A 27,387-nucleotide genomic window follows, 5' to 3' on the forward strand; every position below is an offset into this window, starting at 1 on the left:
CACTTTATAAATCCAGTTTCTTTCTCTTCATTGTCTCTACCTCCACTGGATCAACTTGGTTTCTTTGACAGCATCCTGCAAATCTGCTGCCTCTACCACCAATGAGAATGGCAGATAGATTGAAGCACACCATCCCGACTTCGAACTATATCACTGTTCTTTTCTTGTCGAGTCAAAGTCCCGGATCTCTCTCCCTAACAGCACTGTTGGTTTAGCAATATCACACTGACTGCAGCAGTTCACAGCGGTACCTTATGACCAATCTTCTCAAGATTAATTAGGGATTGGCAATAAATGCTGACCTAATCAGCAACACGTACACCCTTGTAGCAGAAAATGAGTGAACATAAACACAGCAGGAAATGAATTGAAAACAGTACTTTATTTTCCTAAAGTAACACCATTGAGCACATTCCAAAGTTTGCACCTTTACTGTGAACCGTAGACAAAATGGAAATGAGCTCACAATGCATTTATTACATTACCTCATTACAGTGCTTTTACTCAACAGTATAGTTAAAAGTTGGAACTTGTGTAAGACTACATATACACTAAAACCGTTAGCATCTCTTTGCCAGTAACATATTAGTTTTAAATACAAGGCCAAATTTCAAACTGTAGAATATCCAGCAGTTAAGTTCAATTACATTACTCCTTTATCCAATTACCTTATTCTACAATTTCCACTCTTCCACAATTCATTTTACTTTGTTTATTTAAATATAAATGTGTTCACTTGTGCAACACCAATATACTAATTATAAATACATGTAACAAAGGAATGTTTGTAACAATTAAATTGTAAACTTTAATTTTGCAAAACATCAGTACTATCCTCTTAAAAACTATTGAGTGATCTGAACTACAGAATGCAGCTTGAAACAACACAACTGAGTATAGATTACAGTGCATCTTGGAAAATTAATTTCAACACAATTCTTGAAGGAAGACCCTGTGCATCCTTTACACTGCATTCTTACCAGGACGATAATGTAATCAGCAGCTTTTGTTTCTGTATTTCCTACAGAATGCAGCTGAGGAATGAGCTTTTCCTTGAAAAGTTGCAATTGATTTTACAAAATGGATCTACTCTCAGATTTTATTCTATAAATAAAATCTAATTTCTAATCACAAGATTATTTTTAATAAGTAACTCCCAACAGCACCAAATGTCTTCGATCAGGAGCTTTGGGTTAGAACTGGACATGAAAACAGAAGTACAAATAATTTACAAGAAAAAGATATAAGCTACAATAACATAAGAACTTGGCACCATTAGTAACTTAATGTTTTCTCTTGGAAAAATCACAATATTCTTATACACAAAAAACAAAATTGTCTTATTAATCTGAATTCCAGTAACAACTGAGATATTATCTTTGCATGTGTAGCAGTCAGAGGGGTGGGGAGGGGGCAACTTCTATTTGGAAGTACAAATTTTGGAACATTTTGCTAATGAAAATTATTCTTTTTCTTCACTAAATTTGGTCAATCATTGTTCTAACAGAAAAGTCTAAGGCCACCTTTAATAATAGAACATAGAACATAGAAAAATACAGTGCAGTACAGGCCCTTAGGCCCTCGATGTTGTGCCGATCCAAGCCCACCCAACCCACACCAGCCCACCATCCTCCATATGCCTATCCAATGCCCATTTAAATGCCCATAAAGAGGGAGAGTCCACCACTGCTACTGGCAGGGCATTCCACAAACTCATGACTTGCTGAGTAAAGAATCTACCCCTAACATCTGTCCCCTACCTACCACCCCCCAATTTAAAGCTATGCCCCCTCGTATTAGCTGACTCCATACGTGGAAAAAGGTTCTCATGGTCAACCCCATCTAAACCCCTAATCATCTTGTAATGCATTTGGAACTAAAGGGTAAGGAAGTATTGTGAATAATTGCCTGGTTTAAAATTTTAAACAATACGTGGCAGTTAACTATCAATCTGCATTAGCAGGTACATTCTCCATGACAACACCTCAACCAGAGCCCATGTACCAACTAATCAACTTTCTCCTTTCATGCATTACAAATGCTTTTCCCCTTGAATTGGTATTCTTGAAAATTGACCTGATGAGTGCAAGAGATAAGTTTTGATAAAATGTGTCTAGTTCAGAAATAACAAGAATTTGTTACATAAAATTGTGACCACTTTGAGGACTTAGGGTATCGCACAGAATACTGAAATTCCCTCAATAATTGTCTCTGTTTCTCTTATTATTCATCAGATGACTCAAATTTTTAATCTTCCACTTTCAGTTGCCCTGACAGCTATTGCTGTTAATTGTGTACTTGAAGGTTCGGATTCTGCATGACAACTGTTTTGTCAATCAATTTCCCAGTGTCTTTGTTCAGCACATTGCATGTTAACTGTCTGTTAAGTTTTTACACTTTGATTTCCCAACCCCCGCCCAACCAAAAAGTGGAAAGAATGGAGCAATCTGGAACTGGCTTGAGTGAAGGAGAAATAGAAATACCGGAAGTGGGAAAATCTCACTGGTGATCATCAGATTCTCTTATTGTCTTGCCATGTTGTAACTGATTATGTACTTCTTTTTAAATGTACTGGCCCTAGTTTGAGAGACTGGAGATACGTCACTACAAGCACATGTATGGGTGTGGCAACATTGAGTTGAGTTTTCAGCCATGAGCTGGCCAAGGAAATATGAATGTGGATTCAGGCTTGATCGAGAAGGGAACTATCCCAGATCATTACCACAAATTAAACAGCGTTAAAGCCTCATTACTTTATTGCAGACACTAGTTAAATAAATAGATGCAAATATAGTACTTCAGAGTACCCACAGGTTCCATCCACAAGCAAATATCACAATCTTACAATTGACAAAATTTTATGTTCAAATACAGCTATAAGCAGCATGATGCCAAATCCCAGGAGCATTCCAGAATTCTGTAGAAGGAAGTAAGCCCCATGACTGTAGTCATGATCACCAGCGTCACTGTGAAGCATTTCTGGAACCTGTATGAATAAATTGGAAGCTAGCTGAAGTGATTCATACTTTCAATACAGTCATACTGTGGTTCTAAGCATTGCAAGACACTGGTCCCAGTTTGGAAGCTAGTAAAGGAGTTAATATTCTATCTGGATAATTTGGTCACATGTTGAGATAGAGAAGGCACCAAATCTTAAACCTTCCACATCCTACAATGCTGAGGGAAGGCAGGGATGAACTCTGATCACAATCTTTCAACTACCATTGGAAGGGAATGATCTGCCATATGATGACAGGGTTATCAAATACAAAATCTCTTATTTACAGTGGAGAAACAGTGTAGAAATAACGCTATTACACAAAGAGAACAAAAGCATGAATGACATCACAGAAAACAGAGCAGAATAATAAAATATTAAATAAACTGGATGCAGGGAGCAGATGCAGAGGACCATTAATCAGCAGAGTGGCTGAGCCAGAGATGACAGAAACTGGTAAAATTACTGCCAAAACTAAAAGCTGACATTTATATAGAAAAGACTGTAGAATGGTGTACAGTAACAATGTTTTATTAACATACTGTGGAGCAATACTTCCATGCACCATATTACAATGCATTACACATGTTTATGGGAAACTAGAGAAAAACTTTGTGCCAGGTAATGTATTCTTGTCAACATATTCCAGCATAAGCGGTGAAACAGTTCAGTTAGCTGTCACTGTGTGCTATTTTACTGGAATAGAAGACATCCCAAGAAAATACATAACAGGAGGTTTGTCTTCTGTTAAGACACTATATTAATTCATGTACTGCTCTTGCATTGTAGAATAAGTAGCAAGGTATATACGTACCATATCAACTAGTGCCACATACAAGAACAACCCAGCAGTAACAGCAAAGATCCAAGAGGAGACATTTTCAGCATAATGGCCAATGGCAGTGCCAGTTATCATACCCAGGTACCCCAGCAAGGCAGATAGGATATTGTACAGGATAGCTTGTTTCACAGTCATTCCAGCCTTCAACAGCACAGCAAAATCACCTGCAGACAGAAATATTGGGAAACATTTTGGAAACTTTCAAACATTAGTGCTTTCTCATCATTGTTGTTTCAATAATATAAGTCCCACCTCAACACTGTTAGGCATGACTCAGGAGGCATCAATTCTCTTGCAAGCAGCGAGTTTATATCTCAAGATGCCAGTTTGACTCAGTCGGCAACTCTCTCACTTTATAGCCAGAAGGTGGTGAGTTCAGGTCTCACTCCTGAGTTTGGAGCTCAAAATGTAGACTGACATTCTCAGTATACTTTAGGGAATGTTGCATTTTGAATGACACAACAAGATTGCAACTACTGTGTCATACAGGGCTACAGCACAGAGAAAGACCCTTTGGCCCATTTAATCTGCACCAGTTAAAAACACCCAGCAAACTATTCTAATCCCACTTCTCAGTACTTGATCCACAGACTTGTATGCCTTGGCATCACAAGTGCACACCTAAATACTTCTTAAATATTAGGATGTTTCTGCTTCTATCACCCATAAAGACAGTGAGTTGCAGATTCCTGCCACATCTGGGTGAAAACATTTTTCTCTCAATCTCTAAACTTTCTGCCCCTTCCCTGAAATCTATGTCCCCACTCATTGATTTGCCCGCTAAGTTCTTTCCTATTTATCCTTTCTATTCTCTTCACAATTTTATACATCTGGATCATGTCTCCCCTTCACCTCCTCTACTCCAAGAAAAACAACTGTAGTCTATCCCATCTGTCTTCATAATTAAATCTTTCCAGCCCAGACAACATCCTGATAAATCTCCTCTGCACCACTCCAGTGCAATCACTTTCTTCCTATAATATAGATTCCAGAATTGCACACAATACTCTTAAGTGTGCTGAACCAACTTTATCTAAGTTCCAACCTAATCTCTCGTCTTAAAACTCCATGCATTGGCTATAAAGGCAAGTATCCCAAATGCCTTAACTACATTATCCAGCTGTCCTTCTACCTTAAGGGACTTGTGGATATACCTAGTGGATGTGCACACCAAGGTCCCTCTGATCCTAGATGCTCCCCAAGGTCTTACTGTTCAGCATGTATTGCCTCGTTTGTCCCGCTTAAGTGCATCACCTCAAACCTATTTGGACTGAATTCCATTACCACTGATCAACCTATTTCCTTCTGTAATCTAAGGATATCCTCCTCACTATTTATGTCTTCAATATTTACCGCTTCATCAATCTTCATATTATCATGAATTTACTGATGAACTCTCCAACATTCAAGCCTAAATCATTTACATATCTCACAAAACTGCAACACTAACCCTTGCAAAACTCTATTGGTGACAGGTTTCCAGTCACAAAGCAACCCTTAACCAACATCCTCTGCTCCCTGCCACTCAGCCAATTCTGATCCACTTAGTCAAATTTCCTTGGACTCTTACATTCACTATCAGTCCCCCAATCTGCACCTGACAAAAGTTTTACTGAAGTCCAAGTAGATTACACCTCCCATCTACGCACCTGGTCGCCTCTTCAAAAAATTCAATCGAGATAGTTAGAAATAACCTCTTCTTAATCCTTGTTTCTCCAAGTGCAGATTAATTATGTCGCTCAGAAAGAATTCTGGGTAATGCAAATGGAGGACAGGGAAAAATTGTGGCTGTAAGGACTCCATTTTTGAGGTATTTTCAGTGTTGGACAGGACTTCCTCGAATTCTAAGAGCAATAATTACTGTTTTATAAGCTGTTGCATTGTTTTGGAACTTTAGGAAACAAAAAGATCAAAACAATGGCACTTTAAAAATAAGGAAAGGAGACAAAGGCAGTGATTGGGAAGTGATTCAAACAATAAAGAAACCAACCCTGCTATCTGACCCAGCAATAATCTGCACAGCTGCTGCCTTTGCTGTTAGGTTGCAAGTATCTCTGGACATTGGAGTTCCTTCTAAGAAAAATATACAAACAGCAAAATTCACAGCTCACCTTGGAGTAACCCGAGTGGGGGTGCTCACAGCAGGCGAGCAGTTAAGTGGCTAGTTTTAAAATGTAACCTTACTGTTTTTTTTGTAAATCTACAATAGTGAGTAGAGTGGAGTTTTTTTATTTATATGTTTCTATACAGATTTGTCTCGATTAAATCTTAAAAATATAGGTACTAAGCGAGCACGAAACAGTGTTTTTACAGCAGTAAGACTATGCTATTTTCTGGGTGTGTGGATTGTTGAAGTGCAAATATGGTGTTTCATAGAGTGACATGCTCTTCCTGTTGGATGTGGGAGAATAGGGAGAGTTTCTACGTTACTGATGATTATGTCTGCAGGAAGTGTGTTGGTTGCACATCCTATTGGATCACATTGTCTCTAGTTGCTGCTCCATCTGATCAATGTGGAATATACAGGAGTTGAGAAGTGAGATGGATGGCAGTTGCAGGGAGGGAGATAAACTGGAGATACAGTCAGGTAGATGGGTGACTTCCAGGAAAGGTAGGAGAGGAAGGCAGGTAGTGCAGGACACTCCTGTGGCTAACCCCATCTCAAACAAGTATGCCGTTTTGGAAAATATAGAGGTTGATGTAGCACTGACAGCCAGGCTTCTCGTACCGAGACTGGCTCTAATGAAGCAAGGGCTATACCAGTTCCAAGCGATTGATGGTGACAGGGGACACTCTAGTCAGAGGCACAGACAGATGTTTCTGCAGCCAATCGTGACACATCAGAATGGTGTGTTGCCTCCCTGGAGCAAGGATATCTTGGAGAGGGTCCAGAATATTCTCAAAGGGGAGAGGGACCTGCGGGAGGTCATTGTACACATTGGAACTAAAGACATAGGAAGAGAAAAGGATGAGATTCTGATGAGAGAATATAGGAAGTTAGGCAAGAATTTAAAAAGTAGGAATAGGAGGATAGAGCAGATGGATGTGCGGATGAAGAGCTGGTGCAGGGGAGAAAAATTCACATTTTTGGATCCTTGGAATCTCTTCTGACATAGAAGTGACCTGTATGAAAAGGATGGCTCGCACCTGAATTGAGTGGGGACTGATATCTTGACAGGGGGATTTGCTGGAGCTGTCCAAGAGGATTTAAACTAGTTCTTTTGGCGGCGGCAGGGGGTGGGGGAGGGTGTTTTGGACTGGTACTGTTGGGAAAAGGAGCAAGTCAAACAGTCAGAGCAGGCAGAAATAAAGAAAACAAGGTAGGACTGATAAATTGAACTGCATTCATTTCAATGCAAGAGGTCTAATAGGTAAGGCAGATGAACTCAGGGCAATGGTTAGGCACACGGAACTGGAATATCATAGCAATTACAGAGACGTGGCTCAGGGATGGACAGGACTGGCATCTTCGTGTTCCTAGATACAAATGCTATAGAAAGGATAGAAAGAGGGTGTGTGGGTGTGTGTGTGGGGGGGGCACAGGGTGGGCAGCAGGGATGGGGCATTTTTGCTTAGGGATAACATTACAGCTGTACTTAGAGAGGGTTTTTCTGGGAATACATCCAGGGAAGTTATTTCAATGGAACTGAGAAATAAGAAAGGGATAACTACCTTATTGGGATTGTGCTGTAGACACCCCCCCCAATAATCAGCAGGAAATTGAGGAACAAATTTGTAAGGAGATCTCAGTTATCTTTCAGAATAATACAGGTCATTAGCGCAAATTCACTATTTTGCAATTGATGAATCGAGGACATAGTTTCTAAAGCACCACGTTTAAAGCATGCATTGGTTATAACACAATTCTGACCACATTGGTCTAAACAGAGCTGCTATTACGCGATTTTCTTATAACACGGGATTGCATGAAAACGAAACTACAGAGTTATAGCAGAACTGACTGGAGGATGATTATGGTAGGGGGGGTTTCAACTTTCCAAACATAGATTGGAACTGCCACTGTGTTAAGGACTTGGCTGGAGAGGAATTTGTTAGGTGCGTACTAGAAAATTTTCTGATTCAGTATGCGGATGTACATACTAGAGAAGGTGCAAAACTTGATCTACTCTTGGGATATAAGGCAGGGCAGGCGATTCAGGTGTCAGTGGGCAAGCACTTTGGGGCCAGCAACCGTAATTCTGTTAGTTTTAAAATAGCAATAGAAAAGGATAGACCGGATCTAAAAGTTAAAAGTTCAAATTGGAGGATGCTAATTTGACAGTATTAGGCAAGAACTTTCAAAAGGTGATTGGGGGTCGATGTTCACAGGTAAAGGGATGGCTGGAAAATGGAAAACCTTCAAAGATGAGATAACGAGAGTCCAGACAGTATGTTCCTGTTAGGGTGAAGGGTAGGGCTGGTAGGTATCGGGAATGCTGAATGACGAGAGAAATTGAGGTGGTAGTCAAAAATAAGAAGGAAGCATACATTAGATATAGACAGCAGGGATCCAGTGAATGCCTAGAAGAGTATAAAGGCAGTAGGAGTATACTTAAGGAGGAAATCAAGAGGGCAAAAAGGGGACATGAAAAGGCTTTAGCAAATAGGGTTAAGGAGAATTCCAGGGGATTCTATAAATACATTAATGACAAAAGGATAACTAAGGAGAGAATAAGGCCCCTCAAAGATAAGCAAGGCCATTTATGTGTGGAACCACAGGAGATGGGGGAAGATACTAAACAAGTATTTTGCATCAGTGTTTACTGTGGAGAAGGATATGGAAGAGAATGTGGGGAAATAAATAGCAACATCTTGAAAAATGTCCATATTACTGTGGTGGTGGTGCTGGACATCTAGCCGCAGCTGTTCACATTATATATTAATGATCTGGACGAAGGGACTGGGGGCATTCTAGCGAAGTTTGCCGATGATACGAAGTTAGGTAGACAGGCAAGTAGTACTGAGGAAGTGGGGAGGCTGCAGAAGGATCTAGACAGTTTGGGAGAGTGGTCCAGGAAATGGCTGATGGAGTTCAATGTGAGCAAATGCCAGGTCTTGCACTTTGGAAAAAAGAATACAAGCATGGACTACTTTCTAAACGGTGAGAAAATTCATAAAGCCAAAGTACAAAGGGATCTGGGAGTGCGAGTCGAGGATTCTCTAAAGGTAAACAGGTAGGTTGAATCCGTGATTAAGAAAGCGAATGCAATATTGTCATTTATCTCAAGAGGGTTGGAATATAAAAGCACCGTTGTGCTATTGAGACTTTATAAAGCTCTGGTTAGGCCCCATTTGGAGTACTGTGTCCAGTTTTGGTCCCCACACCTCAGGAAGGACATACTGGCACTGGAGCGTGTCCAGCGGAGATTCACACGGATGATCCCTGGAATGGTAGGTCTAACATACGAGGAACGGCTGAGGATCCTGGGATTGTATTCATTGGAGTTTAGAAGATTAAGGGGAGATCTAATAGAAACTTACAAGATAATACATGGCTTGGAAAGGGTGGACGCTAGGAAATTGTTTCCGTTAGGCAAGGAGACTAGGATCCATGGACACAGCCTTCGAATTAGAGGGGGTAAATTCAGAACAGAAATGCAGAGACATTTCTTCAGCCAGAGAGTGGTGGGCCTGTGGAATTCATTGCCGCGGAGTGCAGTGGAAGCCGGGATGCTAAATGTCTTCAAGGCAGAGATTGATAAATTTTTGATGTCACAAGGAATTAAGGGCTACGGGGAGAATGCGGGTAAGTGGAGTTAAAATGCCCATCAGCCATGATTGAATGGCGGAGTGGAGTCGATGGGCCAAATGGCCTTACTTCCGCTCCTATGTCTTATGGTCTTAAAATGCATAAAAATGGATAAATCCCCAGGACTTGATCAGATGCACCCTAGAACTCTAGGGGAAGCTAGGGGTGTGATTGATGGGGCCCTTGCTAAGATGTTTGTATCATCAATAGCCAATGGTGAGGTGCTGGAAGATTAGAGGTTGGCTAACATGGTGCCACTATTTAAGAAAGGTGGTAAGGAAAATCCAGGGAACTATAGACCTATGAGTCTGACATCAGTGATGGGCATCCTGATGGACAGGATTTACATACATTTAGAAAGGAAAGGACTGATTAGGGACAGTCAACATGGCTTGCGTGTAGGAAATTGTGTTTCGTGAACTTAATTGATTTTTTTGAAGTAACGAAGAGGATTGATAAGGACAGAGCGATGGATGTAATCTATATGGACTCTAGGAAAGCGTTCGACTAGGTTCCTCACGGTAGACCGGTTAGCAAGGTTAGATCACACTGAATACAGAGAGAACTAGCTATTTGGATCCAGAACTGGCTCAAAGGTAGAAGAGAGAGGGCAGCGGTGGAGGGTTGCTTTTCAGAGTGGAAGCCTGTGACCAGTGGGTGGCATGGTGGCACAGTGGTTAGCACTGGTGCCTCACAGCGCCAGAACCCGGGTTCAATTCTTGCCTCAGGCGACTGACTGTGTGGAGTTTGCACATACTCCATGTATCTACGTGGGTTTCCTCCGGGTGCTCCGGTTTCCACCGACAGTCCAAAAATGTGCAGGTTAGGTGAAATGGCCATGCTAAATTGCCCGTAGTGTTAGTAGAAGGGGTATATGTAGGGGAATGGGCCTGGGTGGTTTGCGCTTCGGCGGGTTGGTGTGGATTTGTGGGCCGAAGGGCCTGTTTCCACACTGTAAGTAATCTAATCTAATCATATGTACCACAAGGATCAATACTGGGTCCACTGCTTTTCATCAATTATGTAAATGATTTGGATATGATCATAGGAAGTACGGTTAGTAAGTTCACGGGTGTCACCAAATGTAGAGGCGCAGTGGACAGTGAAGAAGGTTACCTCAGATTACAACGGGATCTTGATCAAATAGGCCAAGGAGTGGCAGATGGAGTTTAATTTACAAAAATGTGAAGTGCTGCAATTTGGAAAGGCAAATCAGGGCAGGACTTATACACTCAATGGTAAGGTCCTGGGGAGTGTTGCTGAACAAAGAGACCTTGGAGTACAGGTTTATAGTCCCTTGAAGATGGCATTTGGTATGCTTGTCTTTATTAATCAGTGCATTGAGTATCGGAATTGGGAGGTCAAGTTGCGGCTGTACAGGATATTGATTGGGCCACTATTGAAATACTGTGTACAATTCTGGTTTCCCTGCTATAGGAAGGATGTTGTGAAACTTGAAAGGATTCAGTAAAGATTTACAAGGATGTTGCTAGGATTAAAGGATTTGAGTTATAGGGGGAGGCTGAATAGATTGGGGCTATTTTCCCTGGAACATTGGAGGCTGAGGGGTGACCTTCTTGGAAGTTTATAAAATCATGAGGGGCATGGATAGGGTAAATAGTCAAGGTCTTTTCTCCAGGGTGGGAGAGTCCAAAACTAGAGGGCATATGTTTAAGGTGAGAGGGGAAAGATACAAAAGGGATTTAAGGGGCAACTTTTTCATGCAGAGGGTGCTGTGTGTATGGACCATGCTGCCAGAGGAAGAGTGGAAGCTGGTACAATTACAGCATTTAAAAGGCATCTGGATGAGTATATGAATAGGCAGCATTTAGAGGTATACGTGTTAAATGGGGCTAGGTTTTTTTTAAGGATATCTGGTTTGTAAGAATGACTTGAACAGCACGGTCTATTTCTGAGCTGTATATCTCTATGACTCTAATTGTATCCAATAGTTTCCCCACCATGGAGGTTAGACTGACAGGCCTGCAGTTTCCTGGTTTATCCCTTGCTTTCCTATTGAACACTGGCTAACCTCTGATCAGAAAGAACTTGAAAAGTATTGCCAGTAAAGTTTCCTCCCTTACCTCACTCAACAGCCTGGGATTCATTTCATTCGGTGATAGAGATTTATCTAAAGTTTAAAGCCTGCCAGATCACTCGGAACCTCCTCTCTGCCTATGCTAATTTCTTTAGGTATATCACTATTCTCCTCCTTGATTTCTATACCCACATCACCCCTCTCACTAGTGAACACAGTGACAAAATATTCATTTATAACTTTTTTTATGCTGTCCAGCACCACACACATTTGGTCCTGTCCTTTGTTATCCTTTTACCCTTGATGCATTTGTAAATTAATATAGTGGACTGGAGTATTGCTGAATAAATGACATGCTGTTGAAGCTTTTTGTTTTGCACTCATCAGGCCCATAAATAAACCAAATGTAATAGGGAGCAACAGCTTATGAGGAAAGGGTACTGACTGATTGATAATTGGATTTCCGGTTGCCTGGACATGTTCCTTTCCCCTGTGGACAAACAAAATCTCTGATTTCACCATGGTGAATCAATCAGTGCTGACTTGTCAACTAATCACTACCCTTTTCTCAGTGTAAAACTGTTGTTCCCTTTGAAAATTGGCATTCTTGCACCTGTCCTGATGACTGCAAGACAAAAACCTTTAAAAATATGTTTCCTTTTTCAGCAACTCTCAAGAGTAGGGAACACCTCCCTATGTCCGGGGCCAACATTTTTATCTCTTCGCCTAAACCTAAATAGATCATTTTGATCACCGTTACTTGCTATTTGTGGGAGGTTGCTACAGACAAACTCACTGTGGTGTTGCTCTCATTACAACAGTTCAACTATTCCAGGAAGTTCTAGGGCTGCAAAGGTTAGATAAACATAGGGGTTCAGGTACAGAGTTATTTCAAAGTTGCATCACAGGTAGAGAGGGCAGTTAGGGCAGTGCTTAGCACACTTGCCTTCATGTCTTAGGTCAATGAGTTGGGATGTCATGTTGAGGTTGTACAGAATGTTGGTGAGGCCACTTTTGGAATATTGCGTACAGTTTGGGTCACCCTGCAATGGCAAGGTATTATAAAATTGGAGAGTGTTCACAAAAGATTTACCAGGATGTTGTCAGGACTATAGGATTTGAGTTAAAGGACAAGCACATTTTTTAATGGAGCATAGGAAGTTGAGGGGTGACTTTATTGAGGGACATCGGTAAGGTGAATGACAAGGGTCTTCTCCCTAGAGTGGGCGGGTTCAAACCCCGGGGGCATATTTTTAAAGTGAAAGGAGAAAGATTTAGAAGAGATCCGGGGGGCAACTTTTTTACACTAAGGGTGGTCCCAACGTGGAATGATCTGCCTGAAGAAGTGGTAGATGCAGGTACAATTACAACATTTAAAAGTCACTTGGATAGGTACATAACTAGAAAAGATTTAGAGGGATATGAGCCAAATACAGGCAAGAGGAACTAATTTAAAATTGGGAAACTTGGTTGGCATTGACAAGTTGGACTGAAGGATCTGTTTCTGTGCTGTATAACTCTATGACAGAATTATGCGAAGAAATCAGATCAATAAAGCTATCTTGCATGTACTGATACGAACACCTTCACCAGCGCTATAAAGCTCCAGGATCCTGTGAACACTCCTGCAAGTAATAAAGCACTTGCAACTACAGTCAAATTATTGTGTAGATTTTTTAAAAATCTTACCCAGTTCATGTGGCAATTCGTGACAGAATACAGCAACAGATGTACTCAACCCACTGGACAAACCTCCAGTAAAAGCAGCACCTACAAACAAGATTTAAACTATTAACTATGCTGTAGTTAAAATGATAAAATGAAGTTTAAAGATATTCAGCATAACACAATTGGAATTGTACCTTTTTAAAAATTAAATCAGTTTCTCTTAAGATCCGACGTATTCAAAAGGAATTAAAACTGGCTGAAAGAAATGTTTAATAGTGCTGAAACTGCAAAGTTCACTGCAGTTCTTGAAGGTCTTCTGTGATTAAAGGGTAAATGGAGGACACAGGTTTAGGATGATTGACAAAAGAATTAATGTAATGAGGAAAAGTCTTTTATATTAGTAGTTCAGGTTTGGAATGTGCTGTCTGATACAGGCTCAAAAGCAGCCTTGGACAAATACTCAAAAGGAAAACGAAACTCCAGATTATGGGGAAAGATCCTGAAAAGAGCCAATGCAGATTTGAGGCCAGTGCCAATGCCTTGAACAATAGTTTGCATTAGGATTGGGTAGAGGGAAGGCTGAAAGGATATGGAACATTATTTAGAATGTTGAAAACCATCAAGGAGGGGAACACAAATTTAGAACTAAATCTGTCAGTTTCAAATCATTCAGACTTTCATTTCCTTTTACTTTAAACAGCCTTCAAACCGGAAGCTTTGCTTTAATGCCCTCAATATCTATCTGCTGCACCACAAATGACACCTATTTTACTCAGCGTTTAATTACTGTTGCTATGCATCTTTTCACATTACGCAGACTAGTGAGAATATGGAAAACTGAAGCAGTGAGTAACTGGTGTAACTAGCATAGATATACACTAAAATTAACATCTCGGCTTGCTTTAGCCTGAATGTATTTGTAACATGGAAGTATAAATACCTCCTCAAACAGACAAGTTGGCAAATGTCTGCTATATTGCTATCATGTCACAAGTACTCATAGTTGCTGCAGTGGAAACAACAGAACATTATTATTAATGAAGATAAGGTAACTCACCTATAGCCAGACCATCACTGAAGTTATGGAGGCCATCACCCATAATAACCATCCATGCCAAAGTTGCTATTCCTGCATCCTTCAGATCCTCCTGAAAGTAATAGTGACCATGACTATGAGGGTGGTGGTTCTGGTGATGGTGGTGGTGTAGAATATGGTGATACCGGTGGTGATGGTGATGAGAATCATCAGCGTTTCCTATTGTGTCATGGAAATGAGAGTGGCATTTGTTTTCACATCCTCTGGGTACGTATGTATTGTAACTGCCTTCTGGGTGAGCATGGGCAATCATCACTTCTTGTTCTGGAGTGAGAGAATTCTGACTGTGATCCAGAGAGTGAAGATTTGACTGATCCTTTGGTTCGACCAGACAGTCAGCCGGATCTGTGAATGAAAACAAGATACCAATATCAAAAAAAAGATAGATTAAACACTTCAACCAAATAAAACTACAAAGAATATCCTGAAAGGATTTCATTACAATTCTATAGGAATTATTTAAATATCAAAGGATAATACACTTTTGTACATACGAAGAATTATAGTCAAATCAACCTAGAAAATTAGCTGCTGTCAGTGCAATCCATGAGATGAATAACGATTGGCTGAATAAAGAGTCCATTTTAAGCAGCCTGCTTGATCTGTAACTCATCAACTATTTTAAATATTCAATCCCTCCATCAACTGACATATAATGGCTGTGGTATATACTTGATGCACAGCAGCAACTCATCATGGTCCCTTCAACAGCATCCCTCAAACCTTTGAACTCTACTACCTGGAAGGGCAAGGGTATCAAAAACATGCTGGCACCAATAGCTGTAAATGTTCTCCCAAGCAGCATCTGAACTGGAATTGCAACACCATTTCTTTACGCATGTAGAATCAATATCTTCAAGTTTGTTCCCTAAAAGCATTGTGGGTACCTACTGTGGGTATCTGCATCACTCAAACTGCAGACCTTTCAAAGGCAACATATGCTGGCCTAGCCAGCAATGCTCAAGTCCACAGCCTCATTCATTTAAATATTGTCTGAATTATGTTCTATTCACTACTTTGTCCTCTCCTGTCTCTCCTTTTAGCACCATTTACCTTGCACTCATTTTATTCTCTTGCCCAATAATAATAAGGGGTCACATTTTATTTTTTGGAACTATAGACTAAAATGGAAGCAATATTGCTAACTACACCATGAAGACGACTTTGCAACTGGAAAATCAATTGGAAAACAACTCAATGGCCACTGACATTTTTTCACATTCAGGAAATTCTGCCTAACAGCGCACTGATTGGTTCAGCTGCAGTATTAAAAAGCTGTAAGTGTCAAGAGCAGAGTTGAATAGACATCCAGAACCTGTAGACAACAAGCAACCATCTCTCCCTCTCCTCTGTGCCCATCTGGGAAAAACACAGAAAAACCAAAGAACTTTAAAAGAAAGAATTCCTACAAGGAAAAACACAAGTTCAGTTTGATCATGAATCAAATCGAAGGACAATAGTATGTCATTATTGCAAAAATCAAAAGAATTGAGAGAAAAGTTGCTTTGTACCTCATAGTCTGGACTTTTGTTTACGCTATATTATTTTTCTAAACATTGCAAATGTGTTGAACTGTTTGTTTTTGTCTGTCTTGATGACGTTTGAGTGTGTGTGTATTTGGGTTTTGAAGCAGTATAGTTTGAAGCTGCATAAATTAGAGATCCTTTCGTTCCACTAGTATTGTTAACGTTAAGTGTGTCCCAAAAAGTAAGTTTTTTTTTGTTACTTAAAGAACCTTCTGTGAACTGCTTTTGTCCCAGGAAAATCAGTCTCATTGGGACTTTATAATTTATACGTTTTGTGTCAGTTGGTGGAACATTGTAGCACAATTATTGGTACACTCTTCCCAGTTACATCTTGACATAGTGTATGTAACTCCCAACTACAGTTACATCATATTGGAGTTTCATTGCATGTAGTCATGTGCAGGGGTTTATGCCTGGGGAGAAAAGCACGTACAAAGATTTTTGTTTCAACCCACTTGATTAATTTTTACAAAAAAATTTGAGATTTTTTTTACAAAATTACAAAATTAATACAAAATAGTGTATCCACTTTACAATATAACACAATATAATAAGATTAAGAAAACTAACTACTAATCTACAAACAACCAAATTACAAAATAAAATATAGAAAAGAAAACTGTATATATATATAAAAAAAATCACAGTATCGTACATTAACAATAACCAAAAAAAAAAGAAAATAAATAAATACGCATTCAAAATGAAGTTATATCAAGTCATAACAAAACCCGTATTTATATGGGATTCTTCCTCCCGGGGGCTCCCTAACCAACCAGCACCGTCCTCACGGCTAAGCAAAGGTCTTAAACAGTATGGCCGATACATCTGCATCGGTGTAGTTCAAAAAGGGCTGCCATGTTCTATAAAATAATTCAATTTTTTGGTGCACCATATTCATAAGGAAGTCCAGGGGGATATACTCTATAACTATCCTATGCCAATTCAAAAGTCCTGCGGGCATCTACAGAAGGGAAACTTGGAAAACCCAAAAGAGACACTGGGTCCAACCCAATCTCCGTTCCCAAAATCTTTGCTAAGGCATTCGCTACGCTGTCCCAATATCTATGAATCTTATGGCATGTCCACAAACAATGAGTGAGAATACCAACTTCTTTTACATTTAAAGGCACATTGGGGATGGTCCTGCCTTGAACTTTGCAAGTCACTGTGGTGCTATATGAGCCCTATGAAGTATCTTGAATCGAATAGCCTGAGTTCTATTACAGACAGAGATCTTCCTGGCATTTTCCCAGATATCCTCCCACATCTCGAAGGAGATTCCATACCTAATTCTTGATTCCAGGTTTTATATAACCGTTCCATGTCCTTCGATACCTTATTACGTAAGCAAGTGGTAGACAGTATTGACCGAGCGCGTACCCATCGGCCGAAGCACTCTCCTTTCCATATCCGATTTATAAGGATTAATCATCAATGTGGTCTTCTTTTGTATGAAATATCATACTTGAAAAATCAAAAAAGGTCCTTGCTGGGCAACCCAAACTTCTGACCCAACTGTTTGAAGGACATCATGACCTCCCCATCGAACAGATCTCCCAGACAGGAGATACCTCTGGACTCCCAGATTTTAAATCCAGCATCAGTCAGGCCTGGCTGGAATCCCAACGTTCCCATTATAGGGATATAAGGGGAGGTTTTTTGTAAATTACTCTCTCCTATCGCATCATCCTCCAAGCTTTGATTGTATTTCATACAACTGGATTTTTACAATGATCCATAATAACTCTCATTTTATCCATAAATAGTAGATTGACGAGGGTATATTTTGCATGGGAGGCCTCAATATCCAACCAGATTGATTGTGGGTCACAGGAGACCCAATCAGCCACATATGATAACAGAGAACGCAGTTGATATCTCCTGAAATCCGGAAAGTCCAGACCTCCCCCTTACTCGTGGGAACTGCAACTTATCTAATTTAATAAGGGGCTGTCTATGACTCCAAATAAAGGAGCCGAGCCAACCATAGAGCTTACGCAGTGCCTGTCTCGGCAACATCAAGGGGAGCATTCTCATAGGGTATAATAGGCAAGGGAGAATATTCATCTTGACCAAAGTTATTCTTCCGAGCCAGGATATCAGGAGATCTTCCTAGTTTTGGAGGTCATGCCTTATTTCTCTAATAAGTGTGTATAATTAGCTTTATATAGCTGACCATATACCAGGGTAATAAAAATACCTAAATAAAGAAAGCCTCCCAATGACCACCGCAAGGGGAAACGGGACCCATTTGGAAAATTGGATTTGCTGGTAAGACTTCCTAGTGGCATGGCCTCTGATTTCATAAAATTAATTTGTAACCTGAGAACATACCAAAGTAGTTAACCACTTGAATTAAGCTGGGCACAGATGTCAATGGGTCATTTAAGAAAAGAAGGATGTTGTCTTCTGCTTACCCGATCCTACCTCCAGGGCCATTATATTAGGATCAGTTCATATAGCTTCCGCCAGCAGCTCAATCACTAGCGTAAATAGTAGTGGTGACAGAGGGCACCCTTGACGACAACTTCTGCCAACACCAATCTTACGCCGTTGGTAATCACTGCTGCTTAGGGGTCATTATACAATACTGCAACCCATTTGGTAAAGACCTCTCCAATACCAAACCGTTCCAAAGTTTAGAAGAGATATGGTCATTCTACCCGATTGAATGCCTTCTCTGCATCTAGGGAGACGACTAATCCCGGTATTGCTCCCTGCTGGCAGACTTGTACCATGTTTAACACTCTTGTAATGTAATCAGTTGATCTGTGACCCTTAATAAACCTTGTCTGATCCTCTTTTATAATGAATGGTAAAACTCTCTTCAATCTTAATGCAAACATTTTTGAGAGAATTTTAAAGTCCACATTCAATAAGGATTTAGGTCTGTACAAACTACAGTAATCTGGGGCCTTTCTTAAGAATGAGAGAGATATTTGCTTCTCTCAGAGAAGGTGGGAGGCTACCCTGACTGTGTGAATAATTATACATGTCTATAAGTGGTCCGGCCAATTCGTCTATAAATTCTTTATAGAACTCAGCCTGGAATCCGTCTGGTCCGGGCACTTTACCGCTCTGGAACTGCCTCACTGCCTCCTGGACTTCCTGGGTTGTCGGGGGCGTTCAAAATCGACACCTGCTCCGAGGTTAGGCCTGAGGGGGCCAGACTCCATCTTCCTCGTTCTATCCTCACAGTCCTCCGACTTGTACAATTCGAAATAGAATTTTCTAAAGGCTGCAATTCAGAATTCGAATTCAGAAAGGTCGAAGGGACAAAAAAACATATCAATTCTGGTATGACACTTGTGTGGATTAGAATAAAAAGTAAAATCTCTACCATCGGGGTGAAGATACCTCCACACATCTACCAGCCCTAACTCCCTATATAGATCAGCTAATTGCCTAGATCTTAGAGATATACCCACGGAGCTCCGAGGTATCCTGTCCACCTCGAGGTTGATAATATAATTAAAATCTCCCCTATAATTCTGTGATGCACCTAGAGAGCCATCAACTCGGAGACCGCATCTATTACAAACTTAAAAGGATGTGCCGGGGGGCAATAAACATTCAAAATCCTCTATTCCTCTCCATATATTAATATATACAGTTCAGACTCATCTTTTATCTGGCTAAACATTTGGAAGGGAAGATTTTTCTGGATAAGAATGGCCACTCCCCTACTTTTTGAGCTAAAACATGAAAAGAACACCTGGCTAAATCCACCTGTTGCAGCTTCAAGTGCTCCTTATCAAGTAGACGTGTCTCCTGTAGAAGGGCTACATCAATCCTCTCTTTTTTAAGACTTGATAATATCTTTTTCCTTTTAATTGGCGAGTGGCTCCCCTTGACATTCCAGGTGCATCATTTAAATGAATGACTAGCCATGATCCTTCAAGCAAGTCCGAGACCCCCCCAGGAGGAAGAACCCCACTCAAAAGGCATTGAGTAGAGACCATAAACAAGTCACATATAAAAACAACTAAATCAAAACAGCTAAGAACTACTCCTTAAAAAAAAATCAGATATAATTAAAAGGAGACTTTCCCCCTCGTCCACAGGAGGCACTCCTACCTTCCAGTAATTCCACCATAACACCTCCCAGCTGGAGCCATGCTCTCGGCCCAGACATTACAAAGTGAGACAAACACATGCAATATTTTATAATACAAGAGTTAAAAGTGGGCGACCAGCCCACCCCCTCCATATTACTACCTAGGCACTCTTAACAAAACAGCAACATAAAATAAAATACATAAAATTACAATCCTAGCAAATATTAAGGAACAAAAAAAAAACTTAGAAACATCCCCCAACAATTGGATAAACCAAGCGAGTTATAGATAAGAGTCAAAAGAAAGAAGCCCACCCTACCAGAGGAAGGATGGAAAAGAGTAAGAGGGAAAGAGGAGGAGAAAAATCAGAAGGGGGACAAAATAAAGTCATTAACAATATAGTTCAAGTCCATCAGTCTACTTGAGAGCATCTGGCAATCTGAAGTTGAACGCAGATCCTCCATGACTGAAGGGCAGCGTTGTCGGGTATTGCATGGAATATTGAATACTTAAATCCCTCAGACGCTTCTTTACCTTGTCAAATGCCTTCCTCTTGTGAACCACAACCGGAAGAAGTCCTGGAACAGCATTATTTTGGAATCCTTGTATACCATGGCTTGGGGATCCTTCCCCAAAATTCTGAAGGCCTCCAGCAACATTTGTTTTCCCTGTAGTGCTGAAGTCGAACTAGGACAGGGTGGGAGGGCTGGTCTGACCTGGGCCTGTGCACAGCAATCTGGTGGGCCTGCTCAACATGCACTCGGCCCAGCTCAGACTCCAGCTTCAACAGCTGTGGGAGCCATTGCTGCAAAAAATCAACAAGCTGGCCTTCTCCTCCCGTTCGGGAAGGCCCAGCAACCAAATATTTTTCCAATAATCTCGATTTTCGAGGTCACCGATATGTTCTTCTAAGGCCCGGACACGGCACTCCAGAGACCGACCTGTCCCACAGAGGATTCAGCAGGGGTCTCGGAGGCCGTGGCATGTTGCTCCGCCCCTCCAACACGTGCCCAAGTTTCTCGATCTCTCAGTCATGCTTCTGCAGCATGACCGAGATCGACTCTTACCTGGACTGGGTCTCTTCAATCGACGCATTGATCTTCTCTCTGAGCTTAACAAACTCCGAGATCAGGCTCGCCTCTGCAGGTAAGTCTCCCAGGGCGGCTGCGGACGTCTCTGTTGGTCCTTGCCTGTTGCGAACTCCATGATCCTGACGTCTCTGTTGGTCCTTGCCTGTCGCAAACTCCATGATCCTATAACTTTGGTCATTTTAAAATCTATCAAACTGCTAAAGTTTGATGCACAATAACCAAAGCTGCTGGGAAAAGGCTATTTTAGCAGTTTAGAAAGTGAGGGGAGAGTTGGTACCACACTTTGCCTGGGTCCTGGGCAGAGCTCATCAAACTCAGACCTACTGGGTCGCCGCCATCTTGAATCCCCCCACTTGATTAATTTTGATTAGAAAACTGATAATAAAACACACACGTGAAAGATAATTAACCTAGTCTAATCACTAAACAGAACCACACAATTTCAGTTACTGAAGAACAAGTACAAGAGATGCCAGAGTGATCCGGATGACTCACCAGCAAACTGTTTAATGTCTGTATTTTCATCCTTAGATAACTGCTGAGATTCATGAGGCTCTGCATTTCTATCAGGATCAATCTCCTGATCATCTTGACTAGATTTCTTGTGCTGTTCAAAACAAAATTCAGTTCAGACATTGTAGAGATACTGGACCTTAAGAATGCAATTAAAGAAAACAGATAGCTAAACAAATATTGACATGTTTATCAAAGTAATTTTCTATATATATTAACCCCAGCTTTTCCAGTCATCTCACATTGCTAGTACAGTTCTTGCAGAGCCTGACAGAATAGATACAGGAAGAATGGTTGCATTGGCCGAGGAAGGAAAGAGCTGTCTAGAACCAGGGAAGCAGTTTAAGAATAAAGAGAAGGCCATTTACAAGCGAGATTAGCAGCAATTTGTTCACTCAAGCTGAGGAATCTTTGAATTCTCTATTCCAGAGGGATTGTGGAAGCTCAGTCTTGAGTATATTCAAGGCTGAGATTGATAGATTTTAAAACATTAAAGATATCAATGAATAGGGTATTGCGTAGCAAATTGTACTAAGATATAAAATCAATCTTGAATTGGTTGAACAGCAGAGTACTTTTATCCTACTGAGTTGTCTTCTGCGGCTCCTATTTCCTATGTTCAATTCTAATAAATATAAACAGTATTCTACTGCAAGGCAAAGACTTTAACTGTGCTAGTTAAGATACTTTCATCAACTAATCACTAGTTTGAAGCAAATTAGAATGAAGGGCACCATACAGAAATTCCTGTTCTTGATCCATAATCCAAAAGTAAAGAAGTTGGATCGACAGGCTGAACATTCAAATCAATTACTGTAATAGCACATTGAGAACAATGGCATGCTACAGATTATGAAATCTGAAGTAAAAACAATGCTAGAAGCATTGCTGGACAACTGTCTGGCAACATCTGTACAGAGACAGAGAAAAACTGTGTTAACATATTGATAAAAGATCAATCTGAAATATCAGTCTGTTTCACTCCCCAACGAAGCAGCCTGACTTGCTGAGCATGTACTGTGTTCACACCAGTACACCAAACCTTCATTTATCAATTAAAGCTCTGAATTACCATTTATCATTAGAAAAGGTTCCCTTATTAATATTAATGACAAAATATCATTGCCGATCCTACCTTCTTTTTACCTTTGTACAGTTTAATCAATGTAATAAGATGTTCAATAAGAAACATAAAATAAAGACCACCAAGAGCAGTGAGGCCTTTCCACACAGAATCCAAGTAATCCTGGTCTTCTACATCATGATGATGAACACTTTGCGACTGCAAAATAAGAACATATTTACTAATTAGATTAGATTCCCTACAGTATGGAAACAGGTCCTTCGGCCCAACACCTTCCACACGGACCCTCAGAAGGGTAACCCATCCAGGCCTATTCCCATACATTTACCCCTGACTAATGCACCTAATACTATGGGCAATTTAACATGGCCAATATACTTGACCTACACATCTTTGGATTGTGGGAGGAAACTAGAGCACCCAGAGGAATCCCACGCAGACACGGGGAGGATGTGCAAACTCCCCACAGACAGTTGCCCGCGGCAAGAATCGAACCCAGGTCCCTGGTACTGTGAAGCAGCAGTGCTAACCACTGAGCCACCGTGCCGCCCCTTTCTGAGTAGGAAAGTAGCAATGAAAATCCTGGAATATTAAAAGACCAGTGTCCATGATCGTGTTTGGAAGGTTGACATTTATTATCCATCCCTAATTTTCCTCATGACGGTGATGGTAAGCTGCTTTCTACTGCTGTCCAAATAGTGCAAATTCCAATATTCTTGTGCAGGTCTCCATAGTGAAAAGGAAGATTTGCATTTATATAACACCTTGTCTCAGGATGCATGACAAGAGTGACTGCACATTAGTGTAACTTGCCCATGCCAGTATTGAACACTGGGAATGTACCTCTGCTTTTCCTTAAATGCAAACATTCACTCCAGAGCATGAAATTTGGGTCTTACTTGCATCACATCTGAAAGAGTGAGTCTCTGGCAATGTAATACTCTCTCAATACTGCAATGGAATTTTAGACAAAAATACTGGATGTACTTTTTAGGGATAAAAGGATCAAGGGATACATGGAGAAAGCAGAACAGGATACTGAGGAGGATGATCAGCCATGATCGCATTGAATGGCGGAGTAGGGTCAAAGAGCTAAATGGTCTATTCCTGTTCCTAATTTCTATGTTTCTATGAAACTAAACCTAGCAAATTAGATAGAATCCACAATCAATGATCACCTGAGAATCTGAAAATAACAGGGTTTGAAATGAATAGTTAAAGGATTTGGAACTAGAGACCTTGGTGAATTCTAAAAGCTAAGAGTTACCAGAAGCAAACCAGGGCAGGTCTGGTCTTATGCAGTTAAAGTTAGGGCCCTGAAGAGTTTGGCTGAACAAAGAGACCCAAGGGTGTAGGTGCTCAGTTCTTTGAAATTGGAGTTTCCGATAGACGGGGTGGTGGAGGTGGTGTTTGGCATGCTTATCTTCATTGGTCAGAACATTTAAGTACAGAAATTGGCATGTCATGTTGCAGCTGTACAGGATATTGGTGAGGCCACCTTTGGAATTCTGGTCAACTTTCATTAGGAAGAATATTGTTAAACTTGAGAGGGTGCAGAAAAAAATTATCAAGAATGTTGCTAAGACTGAAGGGTTTGACCAATAGGGAGAGGCTGAATAAGCTGGGGCTTTTTTCCCATAGGAGATTAAGAGGTGAACTTATTATAAAATCATAAGGGGTATGGTTAGGGTGAACAACCAAGGTCTTTTTCCTAGGGTGGGGCAGTCCAGAACTTGACAGCAGAGGCTTAAGATGAGGGGAAAGATTTAAAAGGACCTGAGGGACAATTTTTTTTAAACAGAGTGTAGAACGTACTTGGAATGAGCTGCCAGAGGAAATGCTGGAGGCAGGTACAATTACAACATTTGAAAGGCATCTGGATGGGTAGATGAATAGAAAGGGTTGAGAGAGATGTGGACCAAATGCTGGCAAATAAGACTAGATCAGATTGGGATATCTGGTTGATGTTGATGTCGATGAGTTGGACTGAAGGGTGTTTCTGTGCTATATGACTATGACTCTATGTAAATCACACCACTAACTTCAGAGAAGATCACGATAACCATATGCAATATCTTCTTGTCAATATTTTATGAAGCAAACAGATTATAAAATAACATTTTTTGAAACATTACAAACAGCCTTTTGAAGAGTGGGTCCAACAATTTAATCAGATCAGTAAATGAAGACAACCTCATATGGGGCCCCATGGATTAACTAAGTCGCTAAATGGCAACACAATTTTGAAAAATATTTATATATATATATATAGATGATACATACATGTGGCAAGAGATGTAAAAATGCATCCCCACTAAGTGTTCCAACAGCTAAAGCAACCAAGAATGTCAAGAGAAACTTGAAGAATGTCTTATTTATTAACGGCATGAAGATTATACCCAACAGGGACAGCAGACTGATGGTGGTGACAGACACAAAGCCTCCGATCCAAGCTGTCAGAAGACAAACAGAATTGAAGATACTGCATATCCCAAAATAAACTTTAAAACATTTCAATCAGATATATTACATTTCTTGCAAATTTTCTATTCTGCCCCATAAAGCATGACAACAGAATAGTTTCAATGCAGGAAGTCATTTGGTCCATTGAGTCTGTGGTAGTCATCTGAACAAGTAACTTCTCTAACCATACTGTTTTCTGCTCATTGCTATGCAGATAATGTTATGCTTCTTTTCTGAAAGCTTTGACTGACTAGATTAGATTAGATCCCTACAATGTGGAAACAAGCCCTTCGGCCCAACCAGTCCACACCGACCATCCGAAGAGTATCCCACCCAGACCCATTTCACTCTGACTTATGCACCTAAAACTATGGCAATTGAGCATAGCCAATTCACCTGATCTGCACATCTTTGGACTGTGGGAGGAAACTGGACCACCGGTGGAAACCTACGCAGACACAGGGAGAATGTGCAAACTCCACACAGATAGTCACCCGAGGCTGAAATCAAACCTGGGACCCTGGTGCTATGAGGCAGCAGTGCTAACCACTGAGTCACCGTGCCGCCCCACTAAACCTGCCTTTATCATACTGTCAGGAAGTACATTTCAGACTTTATCCATTTGCTGCACGAGAAAGTTTTTCTTCTTGTTGCCATTGTTTCTTTTGCCTTAAGAAGCTTAAATCAGTGCCCTCTGGCTTTCAAACCCTCCACCAAAGGGAACCGTTCCTAATTAGTCTGTCCCATCTCCCTCATGATTTTGAGCATATCTATCATATCTCCTCTGAATATGCTTATCTCCAAGGAAGACAGCCCCATATAACTGAAGTACTGATGAAATGATGTTATCTTTCACTGAACTGCTCCAGGTTCTGAGATTATGCAGGAATTATTTCTTATTTTTAGACTATTGGTACTTGTCTATGATATCAATGTTGCTCTAAGTACAGAAAGGCAATTCTCGACATTGGCAATTTGTTAGCAATTTAGTGTGAAGATTCAATTTGGTCAAATGTGTCTCAGTGCCTGAAAACACTCTGCAAAGAATGTTGAGAAAGATAGAGGTATAGATGTTATCCCCAAGTCAGGGAGATCAGGGCTAAGGTACAAAACTGTACATTTGTTAAAGGAACTCAGGAGAATTTGGAACTCACTACTATGGAGAATGGTCAAGGTAAATAACATGAATGCATTTACAGGGAAGATCAGAGAACATACAAAGGAGTAAGGATTCGAAGTGGTGGGGGATGGAATGGAAGAGTGGGATGCCCTTGAGGACAGCTCATTGTCCTAAGCATGAATTTCAGAAAAAATGCCAATAATTCAATAATTTAAATGAGCAAATAATAAAGATGGCCATTTAAAAAGTGCCACTTTACAGTACTGAGTAAAAAAGTTTTTTGCCTTTTCTGTTGAGAGCGAGAGAGAGAGAGAGAGAGAGAGAGAGAGAGAGAGAGAGAGAAAGCGCGCACGTGCAGGCAAGACAGAGACACACAACACACCAAGTGCTGATCATGAGGTTTGGGATGGGGATGTGACAGGGGCTGAGTGCCATTAGGACTATGCATTCGCACCTAGTGGCACACACACAAAGCTGGCCTTGGTATAATTTATAAGAAAGTAAGCTAAATGTGGGTTAACTTTCAGGCTGGATTTTATTCCTCTCCCTTACAGCACTGTAGAAAAGGTCTTAGGAAGAGACTGTACGTTCATTTTGTTCAAGTTTCACACACTCCCACCTTCTCCCACAAAATACCTCTCTCCCATTTACCCCCTTTCTTTACCTTGCATGTCCTACCTCCTACAACCTCACTCTACCTCCAATGCTCTCCCCACTCACTGTCACTCTTATCCCTCTCTCTATACTGCATCCTCACGCCAAACTTCTCCCACACCTGTCTCTTCCTCCTTCCATGTTGTCTCCTTTCCTCCCCACAAGTTCTGATGAAGAGTCACCAGACTGAAAATGTTAACGCTGTCTTCATCCCAAAGAGGTTGCCAGACCTGAGTTTCTCCAGCAGCTTCTGCTCTCCTCCCTTCTTCCTCCCCTTCAATCCCAAAAACATCCCACACCCATTATCCTCCATTTGTTCCCCATCCAACCTCCACATTTCTGCACCTCCGCACGCTTAAACCTCCCGAATCTCATACCCGTGCCCTCCACTCTCCTCAAACATCCTCACCCATGCTCTCTACACCTGCTCCCGAACATGCTGCACCACCCCATACCCTACACTTGCCTCCAACCTGATGCTCCCA

The 27,387-nt window shown here is 40.9% G+C and overlaps 1 protein-coding gene across 6 annotated transcripts in view; it reads right to left on the reverse strand.

Annotated features, from left to right (window-relative positions):
* Nucleotides 1-363: 363 nt before the first annotated feature.
* Nucleotides 364-27,387, reverse strand: part of LOC140477316 (zinc transporter ZIP6-like) — a 35,088-nt gene continuing 8,064 nt past the window's right edge. For 5 of the 6 annotated variants that reach the window (XM_072570985.1, XM_072570982.1, XM_072570981.1 and 2 more), the window contains exons 4-10: nt 24,949-25,118; nt 22,717-22,863; nt 21,564-21,675; nt 14,352-14,735; nt 13,316-13,396; nt 3,813-4,003; nt 364-2,986 (exon numbers count right to left, since the gene is read on the reverse strand). In XM_072570985.1, the coding sequence (XP_072427086.1) occupies nt 2,834-2,986; nt 3,813-4,003; nt 13,316-13,396; nt 14,352-14,735; nt 21,564-21,675; nt 22,717-22,863; nt 24,949-25,118 (1,238 nt within the window). In that variant the 3' untranslated portion in view covers nt 364-2,833. Of the gene's footprint in view, nt 2,987-3,812; nt 4,004-13,315; nt 13,397-13,488; nt 13,611-14,351; nt 14,736-21,563; nt 21,676-22,716; nt 22,864-24,948; nt 25,119-27,387 lie in introns of those variants that run through there. The other variant, XR_011960707.1, reaches the window with a different exon arrangement.

Source organism: Chiloscyllium punctatum, chromosome 5 (genome assembly GCF_047496795.1).
Source record: "Chiloscyllium punctatum isolate Juve2018m chromosome 5, sChiPun1.3, whole genome shotgun sequence".
NCBI lineage: Eukaryota > Metazoa > Chordata > Chondrichthyes > Orectolobiformes > Hemiscylliidae > Chiloscyllium > Chiloscyllium punctatum.